At 42.3% G+C, this 25,947-nt stretch overlaps 1 protein-coding gene across 5 annotated transcripts in view; it reads right to left on the bottom strand.

Annotated features, from left to right (window-relative positions):
- Positions 1-25,947, bottom strand: part of LOC103710013 (alpha-N-acetylglucosaminidase-like) — a 38,351-nt gene that overhangs the window by 2,084 nt on the left and 10,320 nt on the right. For all 5 annotated transcript variants that reach the window (XM_039128141.1, XM_039128142.1, XM_039128145.1 and 2 more), the window contains 9 exons: positions 25,445-25,526; positions 25,032-25,138; positions 20,788-20,818; positions 18,969-19,086; positions 17,598-17,645; positions 15,731-15,840; positions 15,518-15,620; positions 13,250-13,348; positions 1,092-1,202 (listed from right to left, as the gene is read on the bottom strand). In XM_039128141.1, coding sequence (XP_038984069.1) covers positions 1,092-1,202; positions 13,250-13,348; positions 15,518-15,620; positions 15,731-15,840; positions 17,598-17,645; positions 18,969-19,086; positions 20,788-20,818; positions 25,032-25,138; positions 25,445-25,526 — 809 coding nt within the window. The remainder of the gene's footprint in view (positions 1-1,091; positions 1,203-13,249; positions 13,349-15,517; positions 15,621-15,730; positions 15,841-17,597; positions 17,646-18,968; positions 19,087-20,787; positions 20,819-25,031; positions 25,139-25,444; positions 25,527-25,947) is intronic.

Raw genomic sequence — 25,947 nt, 5'->3', positions numbered from 1 at the left:
AATTTATTAGGAAAATTGAAAGGTAGTACAGTATCTTGGTTATCAGGAAAAATCTTTAAAAATAATCTTTCAAACATTATGTTCATAACTATTATTATTTTAAAAATAATCTTTCAAACATATGTTCATAACTATCATGACGGCTAATTTGTATCTACTAATGAGGTTAAATTATTGATCATTTTTTAATCAAGTCTTTTAATCGTCTCAGTGAAATTAAATTGTCTTACATTGGACAGAGGTCATAATGTCGTCATGATTGCTAATTTATATTTCTAGTTAAATTTCAGTTGTTGAAGTTAATTTTCATTTTAGTATTTTATTTATGAAAATTCCATGGGAAAAACTCGCCATTAAGGTCCAGCAATCACTGGACTAGTAAATGAGGCTAAGTCATCGAGAGAAGTAACTAGGGTTCTTCATGAAGGCCCTGCGGTTTTTGATGGATGAGGGTAACTAGTTCATTAGGTTGATTGGTTAATCTTGCATAGAATTGGTATCCATTTATTGTTTCAGTTTTTCACCCTGTATACTAGCTTAGCTGTCAATGTCAATCCTCCATCTTTTTCATCTAGACCTTGAGACTGCATTGGGGCCAGTTATAACACCTAATTGGCCACAGGAAATTGCTTACTCTTAGAGTCACTTGTCAGTCAATTGATAAAGGTAGGAAAAACCAGTGAAAACTAGAGGCGGCATGTGGATCATGCATCGTCTACTTGGTTAGTACTACACAGCAAAATATTCATGAAAATGCTTGTATTATTATTGAATTTGTTTGTTTCACTGACTTTTAGCATCAAGATAGCAGCAATGATGTACACCTTATATACATTCTCGAGAAATTATAACGTCAATCCTCCCAACTCTACATGCTTGTGTATACTGCATGTGAAATACTTACCAAATAACCAAAAGATTGAAATTACGAGTTTATTAAAACATTATTCTGACCACAAATTACACCTTGTTAAGCTGAAATTATTGTTTTCACAAAGCTTTGGAATTAATATAAGGAGGAATACAAGGATCTATTATTACTTAAAATGAGCCAAGTGCATTGTTGAAAAAAAAAAAAAAGTTGAACATACGCTAACACCATCAGTGCAGTTATAGATAGTACTATATAGTATTTTCCATGCAACTTGCAGTGCGGAAATAGGCCTTCCATATCTCCGTGTTGGGTAGAGATCAATCCACATCTGAAAGAAAATAAAGAATATCAAGAATTCAGAAGTCAAAGTACCATTGGAAAGCATGACCACAAGTGGTGGATAATCAGATAAATGATTCTGGGAATCACTATATACAAACCATTTAAACAAATTCTTCTTGCATGTATATGCTGCAAGCATCTTGCTATTTTCCTAAACTAACAATAACAAAAATCAGAAACTTTCTCATGGGAGAAATGTAGGTGCTATGTGCCTCAAAAGAAGTCCCACGATTCAATTATCTTGAAACTGAGTATTCTATAACATGTTTAGAGTTCCCCAATTGGGTAGAGAATATTAAAGAAACTGTAGTGACCAGAATTTAGCTGTCCGATACTTTGTGATCTTCTCATTTTTATGCTCATTCCTTCTAAGATTCATGCTTTGAGATTTTCCTTCTCTATCAACAAATGAAAATACAAGCCACCTTTTAAATGCAAATCTCGAAGCATTTGGTGTTCTTCATTCCCACAATTAATATCCAGAAATCCTGTTCTAGAGGAAGATTAATTTGCACCTTCTCAAGCAGCTTCTAGTGACAAAATTTATCATATACTGGTTTATTGAAATAAAGTCTTAGGTAATATGACACTCAGCTAAGTAAATAATCTCTTTTTCCTGTCTCTCTTGACTGCAACAAAAAATCTCCTAATATAACCTGGAAAAAGATCCCACATTAAGTAGAGATCATAACATAACTATTCATTGTGCTTCATCATGAATTTAAACAGCAATATAACTACAGAACCTTGGAGAGATGGTATCATGGAAAAATAAGAAAAGATATCAGGCTGGTGTTCTGATATTTGTTTATGCTTGTAGTGTTTGAAGACAAACTGATTCACCTTATTAGATGCAGGTTTAATTTGCACAAGCAACAACTAGCATTTCATGTTAGATTTATGAATCAAGATACGGTTGTATCGAATTTTGAAAACACATACTAACTGTTAACCCTCAAAGAATATCTGCATTCCATTGGAAAGAAACTTGTCATATAATTTAAAAGCAAGGACTCTTGCAACTTATTGATGGCAATTAAAATGAGAAGGGTGTACAACTGTACATCATGTACCCAGAGCAACATGCATACTGAGGAATTGAGAAGTGGAACAACTACTAAATTGGTAATGCTCTTTAAGCAAATGCAATAGGGGAGAAATCCTCGAGTTTTCCTGGACTGGGAAAGAATCAAGACTGAAGGTAGATCTCAGCTTATAGCAGGGAAATAGATTCATTTTGAGGAAAAAAAAAGCCATAAGGAAAATTTTTTTGCACAATTCAATCCCCAGAAGATAAGTTTATGATTATCACATGTTGTCAGCAATGAATGTTAAAGCATAATCATCATACCATTCACAAAGCATAACAAACCAAACATTAGAAAAAGGATAGCAGGGCAACCATTGCTGTATAAATTAAATAAAAATACATCTAAGAAAGAGTTGGAAAGAAGATGCACAAGTTGTTGTCAGCAAAGAACATTAAAGCATAACCATCATACAGTTCACAAAGCAATAACAAACTAAAATTTAGTAATAGGGTAACAGAGCAAACATTAGCAGTATAAATTAAATAAAGAATACATCTAAGAAAGAGATGGAAAGAAGATGCACAGGTTGTTGTTACCAATGAATGCTAAAGCATAACCATCATCTTTTTACGAAGCATAAGAAAATAAAAACCAGTAGAAGGATAACAGAGAACTATTAGAATTATAAATTAAATAAAAATATATCAAAGTAACAGATGGACAGAAGATGGCTAATGAAGTAATTATTATCGTAAAAAAAGTAAAGGAATAAATAGAGCCATATGGAATGATATAGGTATCAGACAGCTGCCAGCAAATCATGAACAACACAGAATGTTTGTTCGCATGCAGGCAAGAAGCCTTAGGTGCCAAGCAATATAGAATGATAAGTATCAGGCAGCTGGCATCCAATCAGCAACAACACAGAAACTAAGAACCATTAAAACAAGAAACCTTGGGTACCTAGCTCGCTAGGTGGCACCTACTAGTTACCTTGGTGAAATTGTCGACAATGACAAATATTAATTGAACAAGAAGGAAATCAGAGTTTATAATTCCATTTTCTACATTTTCCTGTATTTAGAAAATATTTTAATTTTCTTTTTTTTACTGAATTCCTAACTCAAAGTGACTTCAAATGTTAAAATGGAGAACCAATCAACACCGTCATATGTTCTAAGGTATTTCATTGATGTTTCCCTATAATGTATTGTAATTACGTCATAAAAAGTTTTCAAGCTAAATGTAAAAATAATTTCCCAATTTTCTTAATTTTAATTATTTCTTAACTATTTATCTTTTAGTTTACAAACTTTTACTTAAATTTATGATTTTTCTTAAGTACTAACCATATCCAATGCTACATATCAGGTGCAGAGGCCTTGGGCAACACTGGTTCCCACTTATTACTTGAAAAAAAATTTAATACAATTCAACCTTGATACTGTAGATGCTTAAGTCCTTCTGAAGATGGAAAGAAGGGCACTTGTGTATTAAATAGCTAGTTTGGATGCCTTATTGTATGCTCTAATTTATAGTCCTTCAAGCCATGTATGGTAGACTTTTTGGTCATTTATGTAATGGCCAGGCCCATGCCAAACTGGAGTTTCCTCTTGCAAGAATAACTTTATAATTTTAATGATAAGTTGAATTACAGTATAACAAGGATTGGAGTCTTCTGGTCTACTTATTCATTTAATGAAGTTATGCACAACTCAATCATTTCTTAGTATCAAGTATCAACTAATATCAGGATATCGGCGGTTAATAAGTTGATCAGACCAGTTACTTTTGAATCTATGTTTATGCCTTCGCATAACACCAAACTGTTTGCAAATACATTAAAACTTTCCTTAATCTTTTTATCTAAAATGAAAAAAATGAAACATTGAAACTGGGTATGCTACTCCATCTAGATATGTAATAATATCAAGAAAATAGATCGTGTATCAGTTCCAGAATTAAGCTCCAGAAAGTACCTATGCATACAGTATGGCATGTGTCATATAGGCTTTCAGAAGCATGGTACAACATCTGGACACTTATTTGTATCAGGCCACATTCATCAAACCATTGAGGTTCACTGCGACTCATATAAACAAATATTATCCCAAAAAGGCTCTGCAGCCTCTCTCTCTCTCTCTCTCTCTCTCTCTCACTCTCTCAAACCCACCATATGAGTCTCATTTAACAACAACCAAGAGAAAGAAAGAGGGAGGGGGAAAGAGAGAGAGAGAGTGTGTGTGTAAGAACCTCATAACCTCAATTGGAACTTGTCTCATGACAAATCAAAATTATAAGAATCACCTAACACCATATTGAGCAAGTTTATGAAAATCATGACTTGTCTACTCAATTTTTTTGCAGTTTGTTTATTTTAATCGCTGGAAACAGGATGAAGATCAAGGTACTAGGAGAAGTTACCCTTCCACATGCATTCAAAATATCAGAGGGAAAGGAGGAGGTGACAGACAGGGCAGGCTATCCTTCAGGAGATATCCTAAAGACATGGAGGCTGTAAGAGAAGGTTGTCGTTAGTTGATTCAAATGGGGATAAGACGAATAGATGATAGAGGATTAGAGGTCTAGGATAATTCTTCCATGTCTTTTCCATCACATCAGCATAATTTTCATAGCAACATGTCCGACATGTACATGGCACACGGTTTTATCATCTTATTTTAATCACTGGAAACAGGATGAAGATCAAGGTACTAGGAGAAGTTACCCTTCCACATGCATTCAAGATATCAGAGGGAAAGGAGGAGGTGACAGCCAGGGCAGGCTATCCTTCAGGAGATATCCTAAAGACATGGAGGCTGTAAGAGAAGGTTGTCGTTAGTTGATTCAAATGGGGCTAAGACGAATAGATGATAGAGGATTAGAGGTCTAGGATACTTCTTCCATGTCTTTTCCATCACATCAGCATAATTTTCATAGCAACATGTCCGACATGTACATGCCACACGGTTTTATCATCTTATATCTTACACTGTTAGGGTCAGATCAGAACCCCAACATACACGACTTGTAAGGGCAGACTGTCTCAGAGCCCTATGTCTAGCAGATGTAAACTCCCTACAGGCATTACTGCACCCCTTCCCACAACAGCCTCACCTGGTAGATCCTCCAATGCCAATACTTAGGCACATTGCTCAGGTTCGTATACATCATATCATGTGCAACACATGAAGTATATGAAATAATATGAAGACTGGTACTCAAACAGGGTTTCACATATTGTTCGCATATACAAACCCACAACATGATACATGAATGGAAGTATTGGTACTGTTACGGGGGAACTCAGCCACCATGCCCCACGTGACCGGCACGCGCGCCCAGGAAGACTACGGCAGCCCCTTGATCCAGCAATCCGACCCCGAGTCGGACATCTTCGGCTCCGCAGCCCGACCCCGAGTCGGCTGCCCCTTGATCCAGCAATCCGACCCCGAGTCGGATATCTTCGGCTCCGCAGCCCGACCCCGAGTCGGCTGCCCCTTGATCCAGCAATCCGACCCCGAGTCGGACATCTTCGGCTCCGCAGCCCGACCCCGAGTCGGACATCTCTCGACAACGACAGGCTATTCCCCAGAGGCACGCCGTAGCCTCCTGCTCCACTACTCCCTGCAACGGTTGTATCTGGCGCTGCTCCACGATCCCCTGTAACAGCCGTACAAGGCGGAGCTCCACTACGCCCTGTCATGGCCGTACCCAGCGCTGCCCCACGACGCCCTGTAACGGCCGTGTCAGTGGCAGCTCCATCGTGCCCCACGATGACGAACCCCCCTGAAAGACCCCCCAGCCTGGTATATATGCGGCTGGGGGGAGAAGGGGGGGAGGGAAGCAAGAACTTCCAGAGCATTCTCCTACTTGCTACTATTATCTCTCCTTCTCCTCCAATCTCCTCTGACTTGATCGTCGGAGGGCCCCCACTACCCCAGTGGTGGTGTGAGGCTTGCTTGCAGGTTTTCCGATGGAAGGTGGAGCGCAATCAACACCAACCAAGGCAACTCAGACGGAATCCCGTTCACACCGCTGTGCCAATCGTTCTCGGTTTGGACTACCAGCAACAGTTGGCGCTAGAGGAAGGGCCTGATCTCAGAGCGATCGTAATGGCACGGCGAGGTGGTCGTGGAGTTTCCAATGCCTCCGGTCGCGGGGCCTCTCGCGCCTCCGGCCGGGAGGCCGCTGCGTCTCCAACACATTCTCAGCAACACTCCACCGTTCCACCCCCGATTCAGATGGTCGAAGCCGCTCAGTTCGACCAGTTAGCCCAGCAGGTCCGCACCCTCGCGGAGGCGGTGCAGAACCTGCAGGGTGTGATGTCTCGGGCGCCGCAGCGGGCCCAGGAGCCGCTGCTCCCTGAGCGCTCACCTGTCCTCCTTAACCCGCGCTCCTTCCTCTCCCATGGGGAGGAGCGCCGGCGCGAGGAAGATTCTCGAGCACGGTCCATTCTGCCGGGACCGTCCCATCGAAGCTGCGCGGGGTACAAGAGGCGGGCCCGGGCGCGTTCCCAGACCCCCCAGTCCTCAAGGAACCCGCGCTCCAGTCGGTCCCCCTCTCGGTGCTCCTTGTCTCCCACCCACCGGTCGCGCTCCCTGGACCGGCGGGTGGACGATCTCCACCGACAACTCCAGGTCCTGAAGGGCCACTCTAAAGATCCCTTCGCCGACTTGGAGATCTCCTCCCAACCGGCGCTTGCCTCGAGGATCCTGCGGACCCCAAATCCGCCGGGATTCAAAATGCCGGCGATCGAGCCCTATGACGGGGCGGCGGACCCGCGGGATCACGTGGAGAGTTTCAGGACTCTTATGCTCCTCCATGGAGCATCAGATCCCCTCCTCTGCAAGGCCTTCCCGGCGACCCTCCGTGGCCCAGCCAGGGCGTGGTTCGCCGGCCTGGAGGCTGACTCTATCCAGTCCTTTGACCAGTTCACTCGCCTCTTCATCAGCCATTTCGCCGTCAGTAGCCGGCGGTGATTGGTTTCCGACTCCCTCTTTGATGTCCGGCAAAACGAGGGAGAAAGCCTGCGGGATTACCTTACCCGCTTCAACAAGGCTACATTGGAGGTCCGGAACCTGAGCCAGGAGGTGGCTCTCTCAGCCCTGAAGCGTGGCTTCCGGAAGGGCAGACTCACCTTCTCCCTGGACAAACGCCTGCCGCGGAGCTTCCCGGAGCTGTTGTCTCGGGCGAACCAGTATGCAGACGCCGAGGAGGCAGCCGCCCACCGGAACAAGGAGGCCGCCGAGGCCCCTCTAAAGCTCGGGAAGAAAAGGCGAAAAGAGGCACCCCAGAGGAGGAGCCCGACGCCTCAACATCGGCGCAGAAGCCCGTCACCGGCGAGGAACCACGGCGCCCCACGCCCTCGTTCTCCGCACCGACGCTTCAACCGGTACACCCCACTCCTGGCCCCCCGGGCCCAGATCCTTATGGAGGTCAAGGGGCGGGAGAACCTCCCGGTCCCGAGGCAGATGAAGAAAATCCCTGGGAGGAGGCCCTCTCGAGCGTACTGTGAGTACCACCGAGACCACGGCCACGACACCGAAGACTGCTTCCAGCTTCGGGACGAGATCGAGGCTCTCATCCGCCGAGGGCGTCTCGGTCGATATGTGAACGACCGACGTCCCCCCGCAGACCCGCGTCCGGCCGACCCGGCCCCTCAGGAGCCTCGGGAGCAGAATCGACCCGTCGCGGGCGTGACCCACACTATCACTGGGGGCTGCCCCCGACCCGAGAGGAATGCAGGGGGCTCGACTGAGGCGTCCGGAGCAACAGTCGTCGCAAAGAGGCAGAGGGTCGGTAATGTAATCACCTTTTCTGATGAGGATGTAAAGGGGGTTCAGACTCCCCACGATGACGCCATGGTGATCTCCCTCACTATGGCAAACTATGATGTAAGGCGTGTTCCTGTTGATAGTGGAAGCTCAGCTGATATTTTGTTTTACGAGGCCCCCCGGTCGTTCCGATGCGGGTGGCTCCAATAAAGGCGGGCGCACCGAATCCGGAGCCGTTCCGGCTCTCGAGGCGTATCCTCCCACGATCTCCTAAGCGTCGTTCTCTTTAATTGTATTCTTTGTGCAGGACACTCCGGGCGGCATGTATCCCTCGGTCCACGTATCTCCGCTCGCGCCCAGGCCGCATCCGCCTCGAAGAACGCGCGTATCGCGGCCGCTTAACTGACACTCCTTGCAAGCAGCAACTGGCGGTCCGATTTCCCAGGTAACGCTTCAATTAGCATTTAATGCCCTTCTGGTGTTCCCCAGGCGACGCTGGGAGAGGAGGAGAAACACGATCGCAGCTGGCCACGGAGAAATCCCGTCGGACGGCAAGCGACAGGCGCACGACCAGCGAGCGGAATTTCCCGAGGCTCGGCCCTCGGATGCCAGGCTAACCCGATGATCATCCCGGGAGCAGACTAGCCTGAAGCCCCGACCGGTCGCCTCGGCTTGCGCCAGCCTTGGCCGACCAACGAGCGGAATTTCCTGAGGCCTGACAACCCTCAGATGCCAGGCTAACCCGATGGTCATCCCGGGAGCAGACTAGCTTGAAGCCCCGACCGGTCGCCTCGGCTTGCGCCAGCCTTGGCCGACCAACGAGCGGAATTTCCTGAGGCCTGACAACCCTCAGATGCCAGGCTAACCCGATGATCATCTCGGGAGCAGACTAGCCTGAAGCCCCGACCGGTCGCCTCGGCTTGCGCCAGCCTTGGCCGACCAACGAGCGGAATTTCCTGAGGCCTGACAACCCTCAGATGCCAGGCTAACCCGATGATCATCCCGGGAGCAGACTAGCCTGAAGCCCCGACCGGTCGTCTCGGCTTGCGCCAGCCTTGGCCGACCAACGAGCGGAATTTCCTGAGGCCTGACAACCCTCAGATGCCAGGCTAACCCGATGATCATCCCGGGAGCAGACTAGCCTGAAGCCCCGACCGGTCGCCTCGGCTTGCGCCAGCCTTGGCCGACCAACGAGCGGAATTTCCCGAGGCTCGGCCCTCGGATGCCAGGCTAACCCGATGATCATCCCGGGAGCAGACTAGCCTGAAGCCCCGACCGGTCGCCTCGGCTTGCGCCAGCCTTGGCCGACCAACGAGCGAAATTTTTCGAGGCTCGGCCCTCGGATGCCAGGCTAACCCGATGATCATCCCGGGAGCAGACTAGCCTGAAGCCCCGACCGGTCGCCTCGGCTTGCGCCAGCCTTGGCCGACCAACGAGCGGAATTTCCCGAGGCTCGGCCCTCGGATGCCAGGCTAACCCGATGATCATCCCGGGAGCAGACTAGCCTGAAGCCCCGACTGGTCGCCTCGGCTTGCGCCAGCCTTGGCCGACCAACGAGCGGAATTTCCCGAGGCTCGGCCCTCGGATGCCAGGCTAACCCGATGATCATCCCGGGAGCAGACTAGCCTGAAGCCCCGACCGGTCGCCTCGGCTTGCGCCAGCCTTGGCCGACCAACGAGCGGAATTTTCCGAGGCTCGGCCCTCGGATGCCAGGCTAACCCGATGATCATCCCGGGAGCAGACTAGCCTGAAGCCCCGACCGGTCGCCTCGGCTTGCGCCAGCCTTGGCCGACCAACGAGCGGAATTTCCCGAGGCTCGGCCCTCGGATGCCAGGCTAACCCGATGATCATCCCGGGAGCAGACTAGCCTGAAGCCCCGACCGGTCGCCTCGGCTTGCGCCAGCCTTGGCCGACCAACGAGCGGAATTTTCTGAGGCCTAACCCTCGGATGCCTGGCCTAGCGCCGGAAGAATTCCCTGAGGCCTAACCCTCGGATGCCTGGCCTAGCGCCGGAAGAATTTTCTGAGGCCTAACCCTCGGATGCCTGGCTTAGCGCCGGAAGAATTTCCTGAGGCCTAACCCTCGGATGCCTGGCTTAGCGCCGGAAGAATTTCCTGAGGCCTAACCCTCGGATGCCTGGCTTAGCGCCGGAAGAATTTTCTGAGGCCTAACCCTCGGATGCCTGGCTTAGCGCCGGAAGAATTTCCTGAGGCCTAACCCTCGGATGCCTGGCCTAGCGCCGGAAGAATTCCCTGAGGCCTAACCCTCGGATGCCTGGCTTAGCGCCGGAAGAAGTTCCTGAGGCCTAACCCTCGGATGCCTGGCCTAGCGCCGGAAGAATTTCCTGAGGCCTAACCCTCGGATGCCTGGCCTAGCGCCGGAAGAATTTCCTGAGGCCTAACCCTCGGATGTCTGGCCTAGCGCCGGAAGAATTTCCTGAGGCCTAACCCTCGGGTGCCTGGCTTAGCGCCGGAAGAATCTCCTGGGGCCTAACCCTCGGATGCCTGGCTTAACGCCGGAAGAACTTCCTGAGGCCTAACCCTCGGATGCCTGGCCTGGCGCCGGAAGAACTTCGAGAGTCAGGAGTCGGCGAGACGTTACCAGAAGTTAAAAAGAGGAAGGATGTCCGCCGAAATCCTCAGACTGCCAGGTCAGCAACAACCGCCATACGCCATAAAGAAGGCGGAGAGCTCGAAGCGCGCGCGCCTCTCCGAGGGATGGCGGCAATCTCGAAGCATCACTTCCTTCACCCGTTCCCCTTCTGGTTCCGGGCTCGGAAGTGGGGGGCTACTGTTACGGGGGAACTCAGCCACCATGCCCCACGTGACCGGCACGCGCGCCCAGGAAGACTACGGCAGCCCCTTGATCCAGCAATCCGACCCCGAGTCGGACATCTTCGGCTCTGCAGCCCGACCGGCACGCGCGCCCAGGAAGACTACGGCAGCCCCTTGATCCAGCAATCCGACCCCGAGTCGGACATCTTCGGCTCTGCAGCCCGACCCCGAGTCGGCTGCCCCTTGATCCAGCAATCCGACCCCGAGTCAGATATCTTCGGCTCCGCAGCCCGACCCCGAGTCGGCTGCCCCTTGATCCAGCAATCCGACCCCGAGTCGGACATCTTCGGCTCCGCAGCCCGACGCCGAGTCGGACATCTCTCGACAACGACAGGCTATTCCCCAGAGGCACGCCGTAGCCTCCTGCTCCACTACTCCCTGCAACGGTTGTATCTGGCGCTGCTCCACGATCCCCTGTAACAGCCGTACAAGGCGGAGCTCCACTACGCCCTGTCATGGCCGTACCCAGCGCTGCCCCACGACGCCCTGTAACGGCCGTGTCAGTGGCAGCTCCATCGTGCCCCACGATGACGAACCCCCCTGAAAGACCCCCCAGCCTGGTATATATGCGGCTGGGGGGAGAAGGGGAGGAGGGAAGCAATATCTTCCAGAGCACTCTCTTGCTTGCTATTATTATCTCTCCTTCTCCTCCAATCTCCTCTGACTTGATCGTCGGAGGGCCCCCACTACCCCAGTGGTGGTGCGAGGCTTGCTCGCAGGTTTCCCGGTGGAAGGTGGAGCGTAACCAACACCAACCAAAACAACCCAGACGGAACCCCGTTCACACCGCTGTGTCAATCGTTCTCGGTTTGGACCACCAGCAACAGGTACATTATAGTATTGGCATATATGAAACCCACATTCTAGCTAATGAGATATATACAAGCCTCCTCTGCATAAGAAGTGAGATAGGGATCTCAAAGCTTGATATCACTTTTTTAGTTATGGTATTACTTTTTTCAGATATTGTATTGTTTGTCTTAGTATTTAACTATACTGAGATTCAAGTATTAGTTGTCTTATATATGGTATCTCCATTTGTTTCGCTTGTTAACGTCTAATATTTTAAACAACTCAAGCCTATTCATATTGTTAATACTGCCATGGCCCGTCCCAAGCCCAGACTAGAAAGGTGGAGGGTCAATGTTAGGTCAACAGCCTGTCATAACAGATATATCAAACTACGAAAAAACTTGGCAAATTAGGATCCATAAAGGCAATCCTATATAGTTGAGAAAAGGCTGAATGATTATGGTTATGGAGTTTATTACATTATTCATATTTCATACGAAAACAAGGTTGTATTGGATGCTATAAACTTCAAATTATACATTGCACATGTAAGACAGCAAACAAAATGTACAAATGTGATGATTAGTGATGGTATGATCTTATAGTTTGCTTTTAATCTTTGATTTTTGAACAACTAAATCTTAACCCAGTTCGAAGTTAGAATTAACTTCAACTTTAAATAAATAAATAAACATTCAGGAGTCAGGATAGTGTATCCATGCATGTGAACCTCATCGCAAAGCATGCGTGGCTGCCATTCTGTGCCACATGTTGACATGATATGGCACATGACACGTATCCTCCCAATCCATGGCCAGAAAATATATGACTTGCAAAATCAAGAACCATGATTAATACCAGCATCTTTTAATGCAATGATTTTTGTAACTCTGACATTACTTTTTCTCATCTTCACTTACTATAATTATCATCCTCCCTTTCCCTTGAGCATAACCATAGTAAAGATCATCATTCACTTAACGTTACTAGCATTTCTTCCAAACCTTTTAATACTTTTTTGTTCTTTGATCACTTTTGACTTTAACATTCCAGAACTAGGTTACATTATAAACGAGAAGCCTATTGAGAAGCAATGCCTAGTAGGTGGAGCCCATTTCTCCCTTCTACAACTCTATGCACCATATCCAATATATCAATCAATGTCATACAAGATTTAAGAGCAATTATTTCACAAAATGTTGATGAAAAAACATGATAAATGATGGATTTGAAGGACATAATACTCTTACGATATGTAAATATAGGTGTTTTATCTTAATTCTTACAATGTGTATAGAAATATTTGTTGAGCAAGATTAAGTAAACACCGCTGCCTTGTAGCTTATAAACACTTATATATAGATCAGTAGAGGTTGATGCATAAAAAAATTGTGCACGGACATAGTGTTCGTGAACAAGGTGTGGATAATAAAAATATATATTTATTTTCGGAGAAATATGAAACCAGAAAATCATGATACAGAACATAAAGGAAACCGCAAACGTTCTGCACCTTGTTTACTTACACTGAAAAGATGACAGGTGTCAAAAAAAAAAATTGAAAGAAATAAGAGGTGTGCAAACAGAAGATAATGTTACCTCTACATCTATTGGCTCATGATGAAATGCCATTTCAGACATAAGATCATAAACAATAGGATTTTGTTCAATGCCCTCCATACACATTCCAGTGCCAACCTGCCAACAAAAAAAGGAAATAGAAATGTAAACAAGCAAATGGGATATGCCTTTTAAGCATACATTGCTTCTACTAAAATGCATGTATATAGTTAGTATTGATATCTTTGAATAACAATTTATACAGGAGTTTTATCTAGAAAAGCAGTTGCTAGAATATAGTTCCTAATACTAAGTTGTCGCTCTTATGCAATTAACTTTTTTTCTGGTAAAATTGATACTTTGTTTGGGTAATATCCAGAGACAAAATTAGGACAATGTAGGCATTTTTAAGAAAAATAAAAAAAGACAGATAAAGTTAGTTAATCAAAATGACTTCTTTCCATAATGAAAATGGGCCACATAATGGCCCTTCACAAAACACATTATGACAGTACACTCTAAAGGGATGTAATTTAAGCAACACGAATGATACCACAATTATGAAATTTGTAGAGATTAACATCAGATCCAACTAATAAAGCTCCAGCACCAACTCAGGCCTGTTTTGTTCACAAAATCGGTCCTTTTTAAGCTGCATATTATATGGTACCTCACATAATGACTTGACATATGAATATGGATAATTAGATAAATCAAGCAAGCTGGGCCATTCTAAACAAATATTGTAAATTATGTCACCATTAGGACAGCCTATCGCAAGAACAAGATTTTAATGTCATCTGCCAAAGATGTTAACAAAGAATTGATATTGACCAACATGAATCACATATGTGACCAAAACAATCTCTCAGATATCAGAAAATTGTATGAACATGTGCCAAATGGTTTCACTAGGCTACAAATCAGTTTAGGATGGATGAACTAGGATGTTGTGTTACACTATTTAACGTTTTAATGATCTACATTTATTTAATTGAAATATATGGAATTTCAAATAGAGTAAAGGTCCATTAAAACATTTTCAGAACAAATATTAGATTATGCAAAAATTGTAGTTAAGGGAGTAATATGAGAACTTATTCATGTTTAATCAGCCTTTTTGGTAAAAGAAAATTATAAAGCGATAAGATGGTGAGCTTTCATTTAACTAAGGTAGCAAAGTGATTTTTCATACATAATGGTATTGATCTACGTGAAATTATTCTGCAATACTCTAGAGAGTTGTTTTGAAGTATTAGTGAATTGTACCACTATTTCTATGCTTGGGAGTTCTTTCAATTTACATATCTCCATTGTCCTTGCAGATAATAACAAAAATTTGGTCATGTCATATACATACAGATATAGCATCACTAGCTACGAAAACCTACGGAGTTAGTGCAATAATTACAGCCAACAAAATAGAAGGCCATGTGGATAGAAAAAATACACTTTCATGAATAATTTTTAACTTGCTTCGCTAAGGCATCTAATCAAACAAAGGAATTGTGCATATGGTCAGTATATACTACAGATTACTTATATAGTGGAATACATATTAGTGTAGTATTTACACCACATTTAATATGGTACATTTAGGTTATATTCTTGATTAGTGGATAATGCAAAGCACAGTCTTCCTCAACTTATCCATTCTTTACAACATTTAGTGTCATCTTAGAAGTCCAATAAAATTTTTGAGAACATCTAAGCTGCAGAGTATCCATCTATTAATCCAATCAACCATAAGAACTGAAGGTTGCTAATAAGTTTCATTCAATCCGTATGCTAATAAGTTTCCCACTAGCTTTACAGAAGCAACAATGATCAAGAGCATCAATGCTTATAAAAAGTATTTAAACAAACCATGGTTGAATGAAATTATATTATATTTCATTAATATATCTGAAAATACATAATATTTTTTATTTTTTAAAAAATTATAGATCTACTTTATGTCATCCATGGTACTAAATGGGGTGGCTTATAACTTGTGGACAAAATACGAAATTAAAATAACATTAAAACAACTTTATATTACATTTTCCAGATCCCTAACCCTTAAAATAACTATAATCAAAAATTTTAAAAATAAAAAATAAAAAACAGTGAATTGGTACCATACTTGTTTGTTTTCGAATACCAAGTGCCAATTCAGTACTCTACCATACCTTACTGACCCGGTGGCAAAATTGTTTACCTTGATAACAATTCATTCAATCTGAATGCTAATAAGTTCCCCACAAGCTTTACACAAGCAACAATGATCAAGAGAATCAATGCTTAATAAAAAGTAGTTAAACAAACCATGGTTGAATTTTCAGTTTTACGAGCTTCAATAGGTCCAGATGCAATTGTATCTAAAATCCCGTACATCTCAATGTTTCCAGCAAAATTGTGTAGCATGCACCTGAAAAAGCACAAAAAGATAATACAGACAGAAAAAAGAGAGGAGAATTTAAGACTTTTTTGGAATATCAATGAGCCTAAAAAGAAGTACTAGAGAAACAGAGAACTTTCCAGATGTATGGAACACCATAAAATTGGTCAGAAGTGATCCAAATGGGTTTTACTTCAGCATATAAATCAAGAACCACCATTCGGCCGATAGGAACAGAATGCAAGAGTGCCTAAACACACAATATATGGCACATGTAAGCATGAAAAGTAAATATGAAATTTCTAATTCAAAATTTAGGACCAATACATTAAGGATTTCATGACCGCAACTATTTTGATTTTGGGGCAGAAATCAGGGTCGGTGGAACCGTCCCAAACTAGGCGATTCCGGCCGTCCCGAGCCGTACTGGGTGGCTTACCGGTACAGTTCCAGCAACGGAAACAGAATCCATTGCCGAAGCTGAAGCCGGAGAAGGAGAAGGAAAGAGAGCTAGCAGGGGAGGGAGGGAGAGAGAGAGAGAGAGGGCGGGATGCCAACGAAGTGCCGGCCTCTGCTAGCCTCCGCCAGCGTCTGCTACCCTCCTCCAGCCCTCCCTCCCCCACTTGCTCTCTCTTTCTATTTTTCTCTCTCTCACGGTCCCTCTCAGTACAAGCCCGACACAGCTTGTACCGAGTCATCCCGCCGAGGAACCAGTACAGTGCTCGGTACCGGTTCCTCCGACCTTGGCAAAAATACAAATGATAGAAAATCAGAAGGCAAGTTAACATTCAATTCTAGATCTAACATATTGACTCCATAATAAAACCATAAAGATCAAGCTTTCTCTCATCTATATGTGATCACATGTGTCCTTCACAAGTCCTTGAGTGAAAAAAAGTCTAGGGATGCATGCTTTTCAGATCCTTTCTGAACCATTAACAAATTGTAGGTTAAATATAATTTAAGATGTAACGACAGATGAAACTACCAAACCATAGTACTATTCTGCTCTGTTCTTGTAAGTACATTGTTATTGCACAAGCTCCTTAACCACGACCATAACTAGAAGCCTTATTCCAAAGACATCTTTTGACAGCTAAAGCTTATTCTAATCCTTACTTTTACATAAATTTAAGATGTAACTACAAATGAAACTACCAAAGCATAATACTATTCTGCTTTGTTCTTGTACGTACATTGTTATTGCACAAGCTCCTCATACACAACCATAACTAGAAGCATTATCCCAAAGTTTTGACATCTTTTGACAGCTAAAACATTTTCTAATCCTTATTTTTAACCTGCATGTAGGATTTTGAGGCCTTATGTATTTTCCATCTTAGATCCTTTAAGACAAATAATTTCGCATTTGTAATTATTGATTAAATTTCTGATATCCCTTCCAACTCCATATGGACCATTTAAAAGTTATAAATTGACTATTGTTATATTTCATGCATATTTTTTCCATATACTAGACACATCTTTTTAAATATATGTGTATTTCAATCTTCCAACAAATGCTGCTCAAGTTATATGGTCCAAGGCAGAAATTCGCTTCAAGGGCTCCTTATGGTATTTTCTGAGTTGATACTACATACACAGCGCAAAGTATCTTTTCTTTCCATGTTGATATTACATGCAGATATTTTTCCCCTTTCTCTAAAGCTCTCTAGCAGTTGCTGGGAAAGAAAATAACTACTATTATTCATCTTATGGCCATGAATATATGTTAGCCTTTGAGACCAATGCAGTCTCTTTCTTAGTCTCTAATCTATCACCCCCTCATACAACTTAACAGTGTGACTCAAAAATATATTCCATTGTAGTCAATGGAATTCCACAAATCACTTTTCTCCTATACTTTCCAATTAAAAAGATGACACCACAAATGTACTGAAATTTCAAAAAAAAAAAAAAAAGGAGTAAAGGTTCAAGTAAAAATGTAAGAGAGTGTATGGGGATCGAAAGTGTTAATAAAAGATATTCTAATAAGCCGAGTGTTACCTTCATTTGTGGTGGCTCCCAAAATGGATCATATGAAAATAACCAACCCTACAAAGGCTCACAAAATTCATTAAGAATTATATGATAGAACATGAAATATATAAAATAATAATGTAGCTTCTAGGAGCTTTGCAAAGCAAGATGAATGCTGTAAAACTTAAAATGTTAGAATGTGTAACTAGGAAAGACAGGTTCACAAATGAATATACTGAAGGTGTAGGTGATGCATGCAAATAATCATCATAAATAGATAAATAGTTGCTATTTGCTAATACTATTGTAAGAGTCAAAGTAGAGTTTTGGGGATGTTTTAATGGTCTATTTCGTGCTGGGTATTTCGATCATTTTGATTTCCCAGTAATGGTCACTTCTTATTTGGGACAGATTTTGGGTCATTTTGGTCTCTTGGTCTTATTTGTGACGGTAATTATGTTGTGGGGGGTTTCTGGAAAAGAGACATGATATGTTAACTGGGGTTAAGAAAGCAGTTTGACATTTGAGGCGAGAAGCTTCTCCAAGAAGCCTCTAGCTCAAGTATTGGAATTGAGGATTCTGAGGAGTCAACCTGCGGCACCATCCGATCCCTCTATCACTGTGTCATGCATGAGAGGTTTGCATTCCGCCATTGTTTCCTCCTCTTTTCTGAGCTGTGAAGCTCTAGATTTTAGGTACTTTCTTGAATCTGAAGAAATACCTGATCTTTGTGCTCTAAAGTTGATCACTTTACTGTTTTCGACTGGTTCTGCTCCTATATTGCGCTGAGATTTATGAAAGAGCATTGTCTATCTGCTGTTAAGTAGCTCCTTGTTCATCTATTGTTTAGTTGGGCGATCTCTCTATAAGAAGTAGAATCAACTTATTTTCAAATTTCAGTTTGCTTCAGTAGGAGTTCCACAAACTGAGTGCAAAGTGATAGAGAATGATTAGAGAATGTATACAAATATATAACAATGATATAAGAATGATGTAAAAAAAGGTGCTCGAATTCATGTTAGAAGATCAGGAAATAAGTGGGATAGACCTAAGCGATCACAGATTGTCCTCATGAGAAAGGACTTAAAAAGATTTTAATAACAATAGAGAAGCACCATAATAGTAATTGTGGATTCATAAAGCTGCACTAAATAGTCAGGACAAAGGCTGATGGTAATGGTTATTTAGCAGCATAGCCTCTCTAAAAGATATATTTGCATTACAAGTACAGGTAGATGTTGGGTCACTATCCATTTTAACAATATGAAGGCATTTAACTTCAATAGTCCAACTACTAATTCTAAAGATCCATAACTATGTAGATGGATAATGCATGACTAACATAAGCATGCTTTAGCAAACCAAGGCAGAAATAAAATAAAATTGTAGCATGCTTACTTGCATTAGCCATATAGCAGAATCATCACCACTTTGCATTCCCCTATATACTGCAGCACCTAATGCAGATATGTACTTTGGGTCATCCACAGGTGGAGTGTTCTCATCAAAAGTATCACTGCATATAAAATGCAGAGTACAATGAGAAAGTCAAACTCAACTCAAAGAAAAATTATAAGACAATGTATAGGCATTTCAGTAGTGAAATTTCTAACAATAAAACCAAAAAGAGAAAAAATGATTTCTGTTAGAAAAACTTGCTGATAACCAAAAACCACAATGGCCAATGACATCAGTCAGAAAATAGGACCATACAATATCTATATATGAAAAATATCTGTCAGCATGAACAAAGCACCAAAATGCATGAAAAGCTCCTATATCTCATCTTTCTTACAGAAATTAGTCTAATACATAAAAATTATATAAAGAGGGCCTTAGTGCGCAGGTCACCTGGCTGCATCTTGAGGGAATGTATAACACAAAATTCTGGACTTGTCAAAACTAATCATAGATTGATTTTCTCTTGTTTATGAACTATGCAACAGATTTCTTCAAGATCATGTGAGTGGTGGTTCATGTACAGTACAACAACTAAGGAACAAGATCATTTCATTAAAAGGGGGAAAATCATTGACAGGCAAGGTCTACATAATTATACCTGTCGAACTAACAGGAAAACAATCAGAGTAAGTAGGAAAAGACCACAGACACCATATAGAAAAGTTTTCTTTCCCTTTACTAGTATTTCAACAATTTTTTTGTTCCCCTTGCTGCAGCAAGAGATCTCAGGACAGAGAGGGACTTAACTTTCACAATCTGCTCAGGTCGAAGGGGAACTATTTTCTGGGCTAAGTCTCCTATCTAAGAGAAGACTGTAAGACAAGAAATGAACAAGAAGAGAGAATGAAGGAAGAGAGAGGTGGTGGACAGACTGCTCTGGTCGATCCTTGTGCCCTCTTCAGATTTTTGTATTGTTTGGATGACTGGGCCACCCAATGTAACCTAAAAACCAGAATATCCCTGGGTCTGCAGCCTACTTTTAAGCCTTTATTTACATTATGGTTGAGACAACAAACGTTATGTCTCAAGAAAGCCCTTACCTAGCACTTACAGAAGTTCTAATGAATCTTTAGCATGTTTTGTCATTTCTGTTTTTCTCTATTGCATCCATTCATCAAATCAACCTGTTCACTGCATGTATATAAATCAACCTGTTTATGAAAACTGACATGCCATTCAGATCTGGAGATTGTTTTTTCCTCTATGTGGTCAGTTAGCCTTGAAACTGTTTTATGGTAGATTTGGGGTCATCATATAAACATTTAAACCCTCCCTGTTTCAGATAACCATAAAACATATCCACACATTGAGCAGGAAAACAGATGTATCCTAGATTCACTTTATCTTGCTTGGCGTACATAACGATTATGGGTCTGATGTTGACATCTACATCTGTCCTTGTAATGAAACAAAAAATTGAAGAGTTGAGATGACAAAAATGTGATCCCCAATATGAGAACCCATTACCATATAGTTAAGAATTAACATATGACTGGTTAGCAATGTATCAGCTTACAGTAGAAAAATTCCAGATAAAATTAAGAGGAAAGAAAACAACTGGAAAGAAAGAAGAGTTAGTGTGCCTCTGAGCAGCTAGTACAGTCTGCTCTATTATCTATTAGTTGAATTTTTCTGATACATCATTTGGAGGACATTAAATAAACCTGTGAAGTCTATCAAAATATGGCAGAAATAGGATAAATTCAAAAGGTCTCCTAAAAAAGTTTGCCAGGAGATGGAAGTGGAGAAATTGTACCAATTGTATATGTGACTAGTCCTGCCATACTCTGCACAAGAAACAAAGATTCAATTTTAGACTTGCAATACGGGAGACAGAAATTTTGGAAGCAAGCTTAGGTCACCAATCACCATAACTTGTGGATGTATATGAACGAGTCACATAAATCACATGCCTATGAATAAGATAGAGGTGATACGTGCAACTACACAAATTCTTATTGAAAAAGAAAAAAAATTATATAAAATTATAAATCCTTTTTTGTAAAAGAAAAGGCAATATAACTAAGAAGAGAGAGGTTGCTGATTCATTTAGCATCAAGGATGTGCCTCTCACGAAATATAGTTGCATATGTCCATGTCAATTTACATGCATATGTATGAATTTGAAAATTTCAAGATATGTAACAATGCACTCTCTCTCACACACACACACACACACAAACTCCTCTAGAGAGGAATCTCCTGATTTTTTGACTATACGATTATCATGTAAAACATTATATCAATCAGATTCGAAATCAAATTAAAAAAGAAAATCACCTTCCTCTTGTGCCTTTTCTCCTTCCCCCTTAGCCAGGTTCTGTTGCATACTCCTTCCCCAACATCCGTTGAAGCTAGGTGAAAAAAGAGGGGGCGGCGGCGGAGGAGGACAAAGGACAGAAAGGGTGGCAGTGAGAGCAGATCCTGAGGGAAGAAGGCAGTGATGAAGGGGGAAGCAGGGCAGGGAGTGCTCGCAGAGGAGTATGGTTACTACTGGTAGAAGGGATTAAGGGAGAGGAGGTTGCTAGACAAAGTATTAAAGGATGAGAAGGCCATAGACAAAGCAGATGTAGTAATGAAGGAGAAATCAGAGAGAACAAAGACTATGGTGAGAGGGTTCTCTTGGATTAGAAGCCAGAATGGATTTAATATGAGTTATTCTCTGAACTCTTCCTCTATAATTTAGTTTTGCTTCAAATTCTTATCTTGTAATTTAACGGTGCACCTTCATCTGTATTCTGATTCCCTTTCATATCGGAAGACATGGCAAGTTTTAGATTTAGGCTATCCATATAGAAGAATAATAAATAAATAAACATCATAATTCATGGTCAACACCAGGGATCAAGGTACGCCGTCTCGGTACTGGGCCTAATACCAGTGCCACCCAGTTACTATGCCAATAGGCTTGGTACATGGGCCAATTCAGCATATCGAGTCCAGCATCGAACCGATACAGTACGGTATGCTCCATACCATCTGATTTGGTTCGATACAATGACACTGTCATGGCTAGAACTTATGCATCCATCAATGACTTAAGGATTATATATCTTGGGTGCTCAACTAACATTGACCACTATCTCTCACATTGGTATAATTATACTAATGATATACAAGAAAGTATTGTTCCACAAATACAGGTTATCATGTGAAGAGCAACTTAATAAAGGAGAAGTTGGTTTGGCAAGGCCAAGGGGTAGAGGGACGAGAAGAGGAAAGGGTGAGATGAAGGAACAACAGTTATGAAATAACATGTAGAGGACAAGGAGAGAGCAAGAAAAATAATCCATATTGGTCATCTTTCTTGGATGACCTGCCCATCCAAAAATTGATAATAATCCAATTTGTCTCTTCTTTTAGCTTTTTGGACAACAACTTAAATTTGCTTCTTTTAGCTTTTTGGACAACTTAAGTTTGCCACTAGTGCATAGCATGTGACTTTATCTTGTACATGACAACGTGAAAATTTTAGCATATTAAATCTATAACAGATGCCTAACCACCGAGATCATAAGTAGAACTCTAAAGTGTGTTTAAGAAACAGTTCATGATGAAAAGAACTAAAAGAATGCATGAAATGGAAAGTGGAATTTGTATCTATTACTAAAAAAACTCTCAGGAATCAAATTACAGGGAAACAACAAAAAACAAAGTGGGAAACTATCTTTTTCATTTTTTTCTTTAATATAGTAAGACATGAGTATGTGTAGATACATCAGATTTACATATTATACTTATATGACAAACAAACAAATTATGGTATGTCGTACCATACCGAACCAGATAGTATCGGGCAAGGTTCACCGTACCGGTACCAGTAGGCGTACCGGACTGGTACGGTTTCAGTTCGGACCGGTTTAAACCGGTACCGAACCGGAATACTCTTCCCCGTCAGAGCTGGGGAAGAAGAAGAGAATGAGAGAGCAAGCGAAGGAGGGAGGGAGGAGAGGAGAGGCCGCCCGCGAAGAGCTATGGCGGGGGGGGAGGGTGCGGAGGCCGAGGAGGGGGCAACGGAGCATATGGGGGGGCAAGGGAGCCCGCAAGGGTTCGGCAGAAGCCGCGGCCGCGGTTTTTTAATTTGGAGATTTTTAAGTGAAGTCGGCAAATCGATTGTTGACTTCACTTACAAATTTCTAATTTTTTTTTCTGTGGCCACGTCGCCTGTTTCAAAAGAAACAGAGGACGCAGCCGCGGCCTCGGCCTCCGCCGCACCCCCGCAAGCTCCCCCGCCCCCTGCGGGCTCTGTCGCCCCCTGGCCTCCGACGGCCCCCCTTGGCCCTCCACGGGCGGCGGAGGCCGCTCCTCCCTCCCTCTCTTTCCCGCTCTCTCTCTCTCCTTCTCTTCGTCTTCCCCAGCTCCGGCTGGGTTCGGCCCATACTGGTTTCCACTGCTCCGGCGTACCGGTTACAGACCGGATCGGTCCGAACCGGCCAGTACGGACCGGTTCGTCAGACCATGATACCTGGCGTACTGTACCGATTTACTACCGATACTACTACTGGTGGCATACCGAGTATCACTACCGATACTACTACTGGTGGCATACCGATACTCGGTATGCCAAAAGAACCACATACCATACCGTACCGACCAAGGTCCGCTGTACCGACCATACCGACGTACCGGTGGGCACCGATACCGGTACCATACCGAACTGAACCGGTACTGTACCGGTTCGGCTGGTCCGGGCCAAAAGCCAAAAAAAATTTGAGGTCGGTACGAGCCGGTCGGTACGGGCCGGTACCAACCGATATCGACTGGTACGGGTTGCGAATAGTCGGAACCGAAAAATATAGTTGGATCATACCGGTTCCGTCCGATATCGGTACGTACCGGCCCGTATTGACCCGTACCGATCGGTACGGCAAACCATGGTACCGACACTATGCTAGTGTGACATCGGTAGGTAGTCTGGTACCAAGATGGCGAACCTTGATACGAATAACCCTCTTGAAAAGCCTCCCTCATATTCATCCTTAGGGTGTCATGGGTATGCATGCAAGAATGCAATAGTCCGTCGCTGTAATTTTGTTATAGTTGGGTTTTATCTAAAACATAATACATCGAAGAAGTTGAATAAAAAAGAAGAAAAAAAGAAACCAATTTAATAAAAAGAAAAAAACCAATAAACCGATGCATTATTGGTGTAGGAAAACTAAGAGAAGAAAAATTTTATTAAAATAACTCACCAGAGTATGCTCTCCCCTACCAAGATTAAGGGGGGAGAGCAGACATTAAATATCGTAAAGAGAACGGAAACTGTCACTTGCCGACAGGAACTGCGGAAAACAAACAAAAAACATGACAAACAATAACTCAAGCATTCGAAGATACATTTTACTTACACTCAATAGACTAGACAAAAAAGAAACCTTATGGAAAACTACCCGACGAGTCTAATCTGCATCCTATCATTGATCTTGTCATCACGTGAAGCGCAAAATCCTCCTAATCCACTTCTATAGGGGAGAGCAGACTATGGTGAGCTCTCTTAATAAAAATTTTTCTCTCTCAGTTTCCTATACCAATAATGTGTTGGTTTATTGGTGTTTTTCTTTTCATTAAATTGGTTTCTTTTTTTCTTCCTTTTTATTCAAGAACTACTTCAGTTTATTAAATCCTTTAGTGCTACATAGTACATACAATTCTTGTTTCTTTTTATCTCCTGTTCATTCAATAGCTTCTAAAAACCAGATGGGCACAAAAATGCAAACAATAAGAACAGAGAATCTAGCATGCTAAAAGTATTGTTCGTATCAATACTTCTTTTCATGCCTACCCAATTTATAACAAAAATTCCAGTTTTTGTTAAGCATACAACATAAAATGACTAATACAAATAAGTAACATACTTCTGTATTGAAATACTTGTCAAATTCTCCTATGTCATATACTACAAAGTCTACTGATAACTAGGTCCATGGTTGGAATATACTCCTGTTAGCTATCCTATTTTTTGCAACTATGATATAGATCATAGAGAATTAGTATTTATACCTTTGAACTGTTGCTCTATGAATGCTTTCCCAATTTCTATGAACAAGTTATCAGTTGCATCCAACAGAAATGTACAACACCACCTTGGATCACTGTCAATAGAAAACCTACAACAAAACAAGTAACCATCCGGATAACTCCATACATTAGGCACATGCCATAATAGTTACTGGCAAACAAAGAAGTGTTAGGTATCTCATTAAAAGATTGTTAGTAAATTGAAATGGGTCAACGTGAATGCATGCACCCACAAAATAAAATAAAATAAAATAAATTAGGTGCCAATTACTAAATACGGCATCACATATGAAACAATCAATACATTTTTATGAACCCACATAAAGACAATTCATCACTCCAAAAAGGATAGAAAAATTTTCACACTTAAGACATAGAGGCAGCAAATACCGTACCAATTTGCAAGGCGGGTTATTTTAGCTGAAGGAAATTTGGATCTTAATGCCAAAGGAACATTTCCAGAAAATGCGGGAAGAACTGCAAGCAAGATCATAGCAATTTCTTAAATTATAAAGCAAAGTATGAGATAATATATACACAATTAGTAAATATGAAATTTTCCTTGATGAATTCAGAGTCTATACTTCAGGAGTAAAATTTATACAGATAAGACACGATCCTGAGATTCATGTTATATTCATGTCATAAGTATGTAAAAGCATGAATAACCAAGCACAAGCCTATGAGATGATGCATAATGGTTGCAAGGAAAATTTCTGATAAAAAATAAAGACAATCTTATGATTCATTTGTTTCTTCCTGGATGGTTGGAGGATTATCTCGAAGTCCAGTAACTATAGGTAACTCAAATATATAAAGATTAAGGAAACAATTCTATAGTTTTGGGTTTTTTTCTAAAGCCAACAGACATTTTTACATTTAAATCAATTAAATCAGT

This window comes from Phoenix dactylifera, chromosome 7 (assembly GCF_009389715.1).
Source record: "Phoenix dactylifera cultivar Barhee BC4 chromosome 7, palm_55x_up_171113_PBpolish2nd_filt_p, whole genome shotgun sequence".
NCBI classification, from domain to species: domain Eukaryota; kingdom Viridiplantae; phylum Streptophyta; class Magnoliopsida; order Arecales; family Arecaceae; genus Phoenix; species Phoenix dactylifera.
The sequence above is the reverse complement of the archived record's forward strand: the minus strand, read 5'-3'. Positions and strand labels throughout refer to the sequence as shown.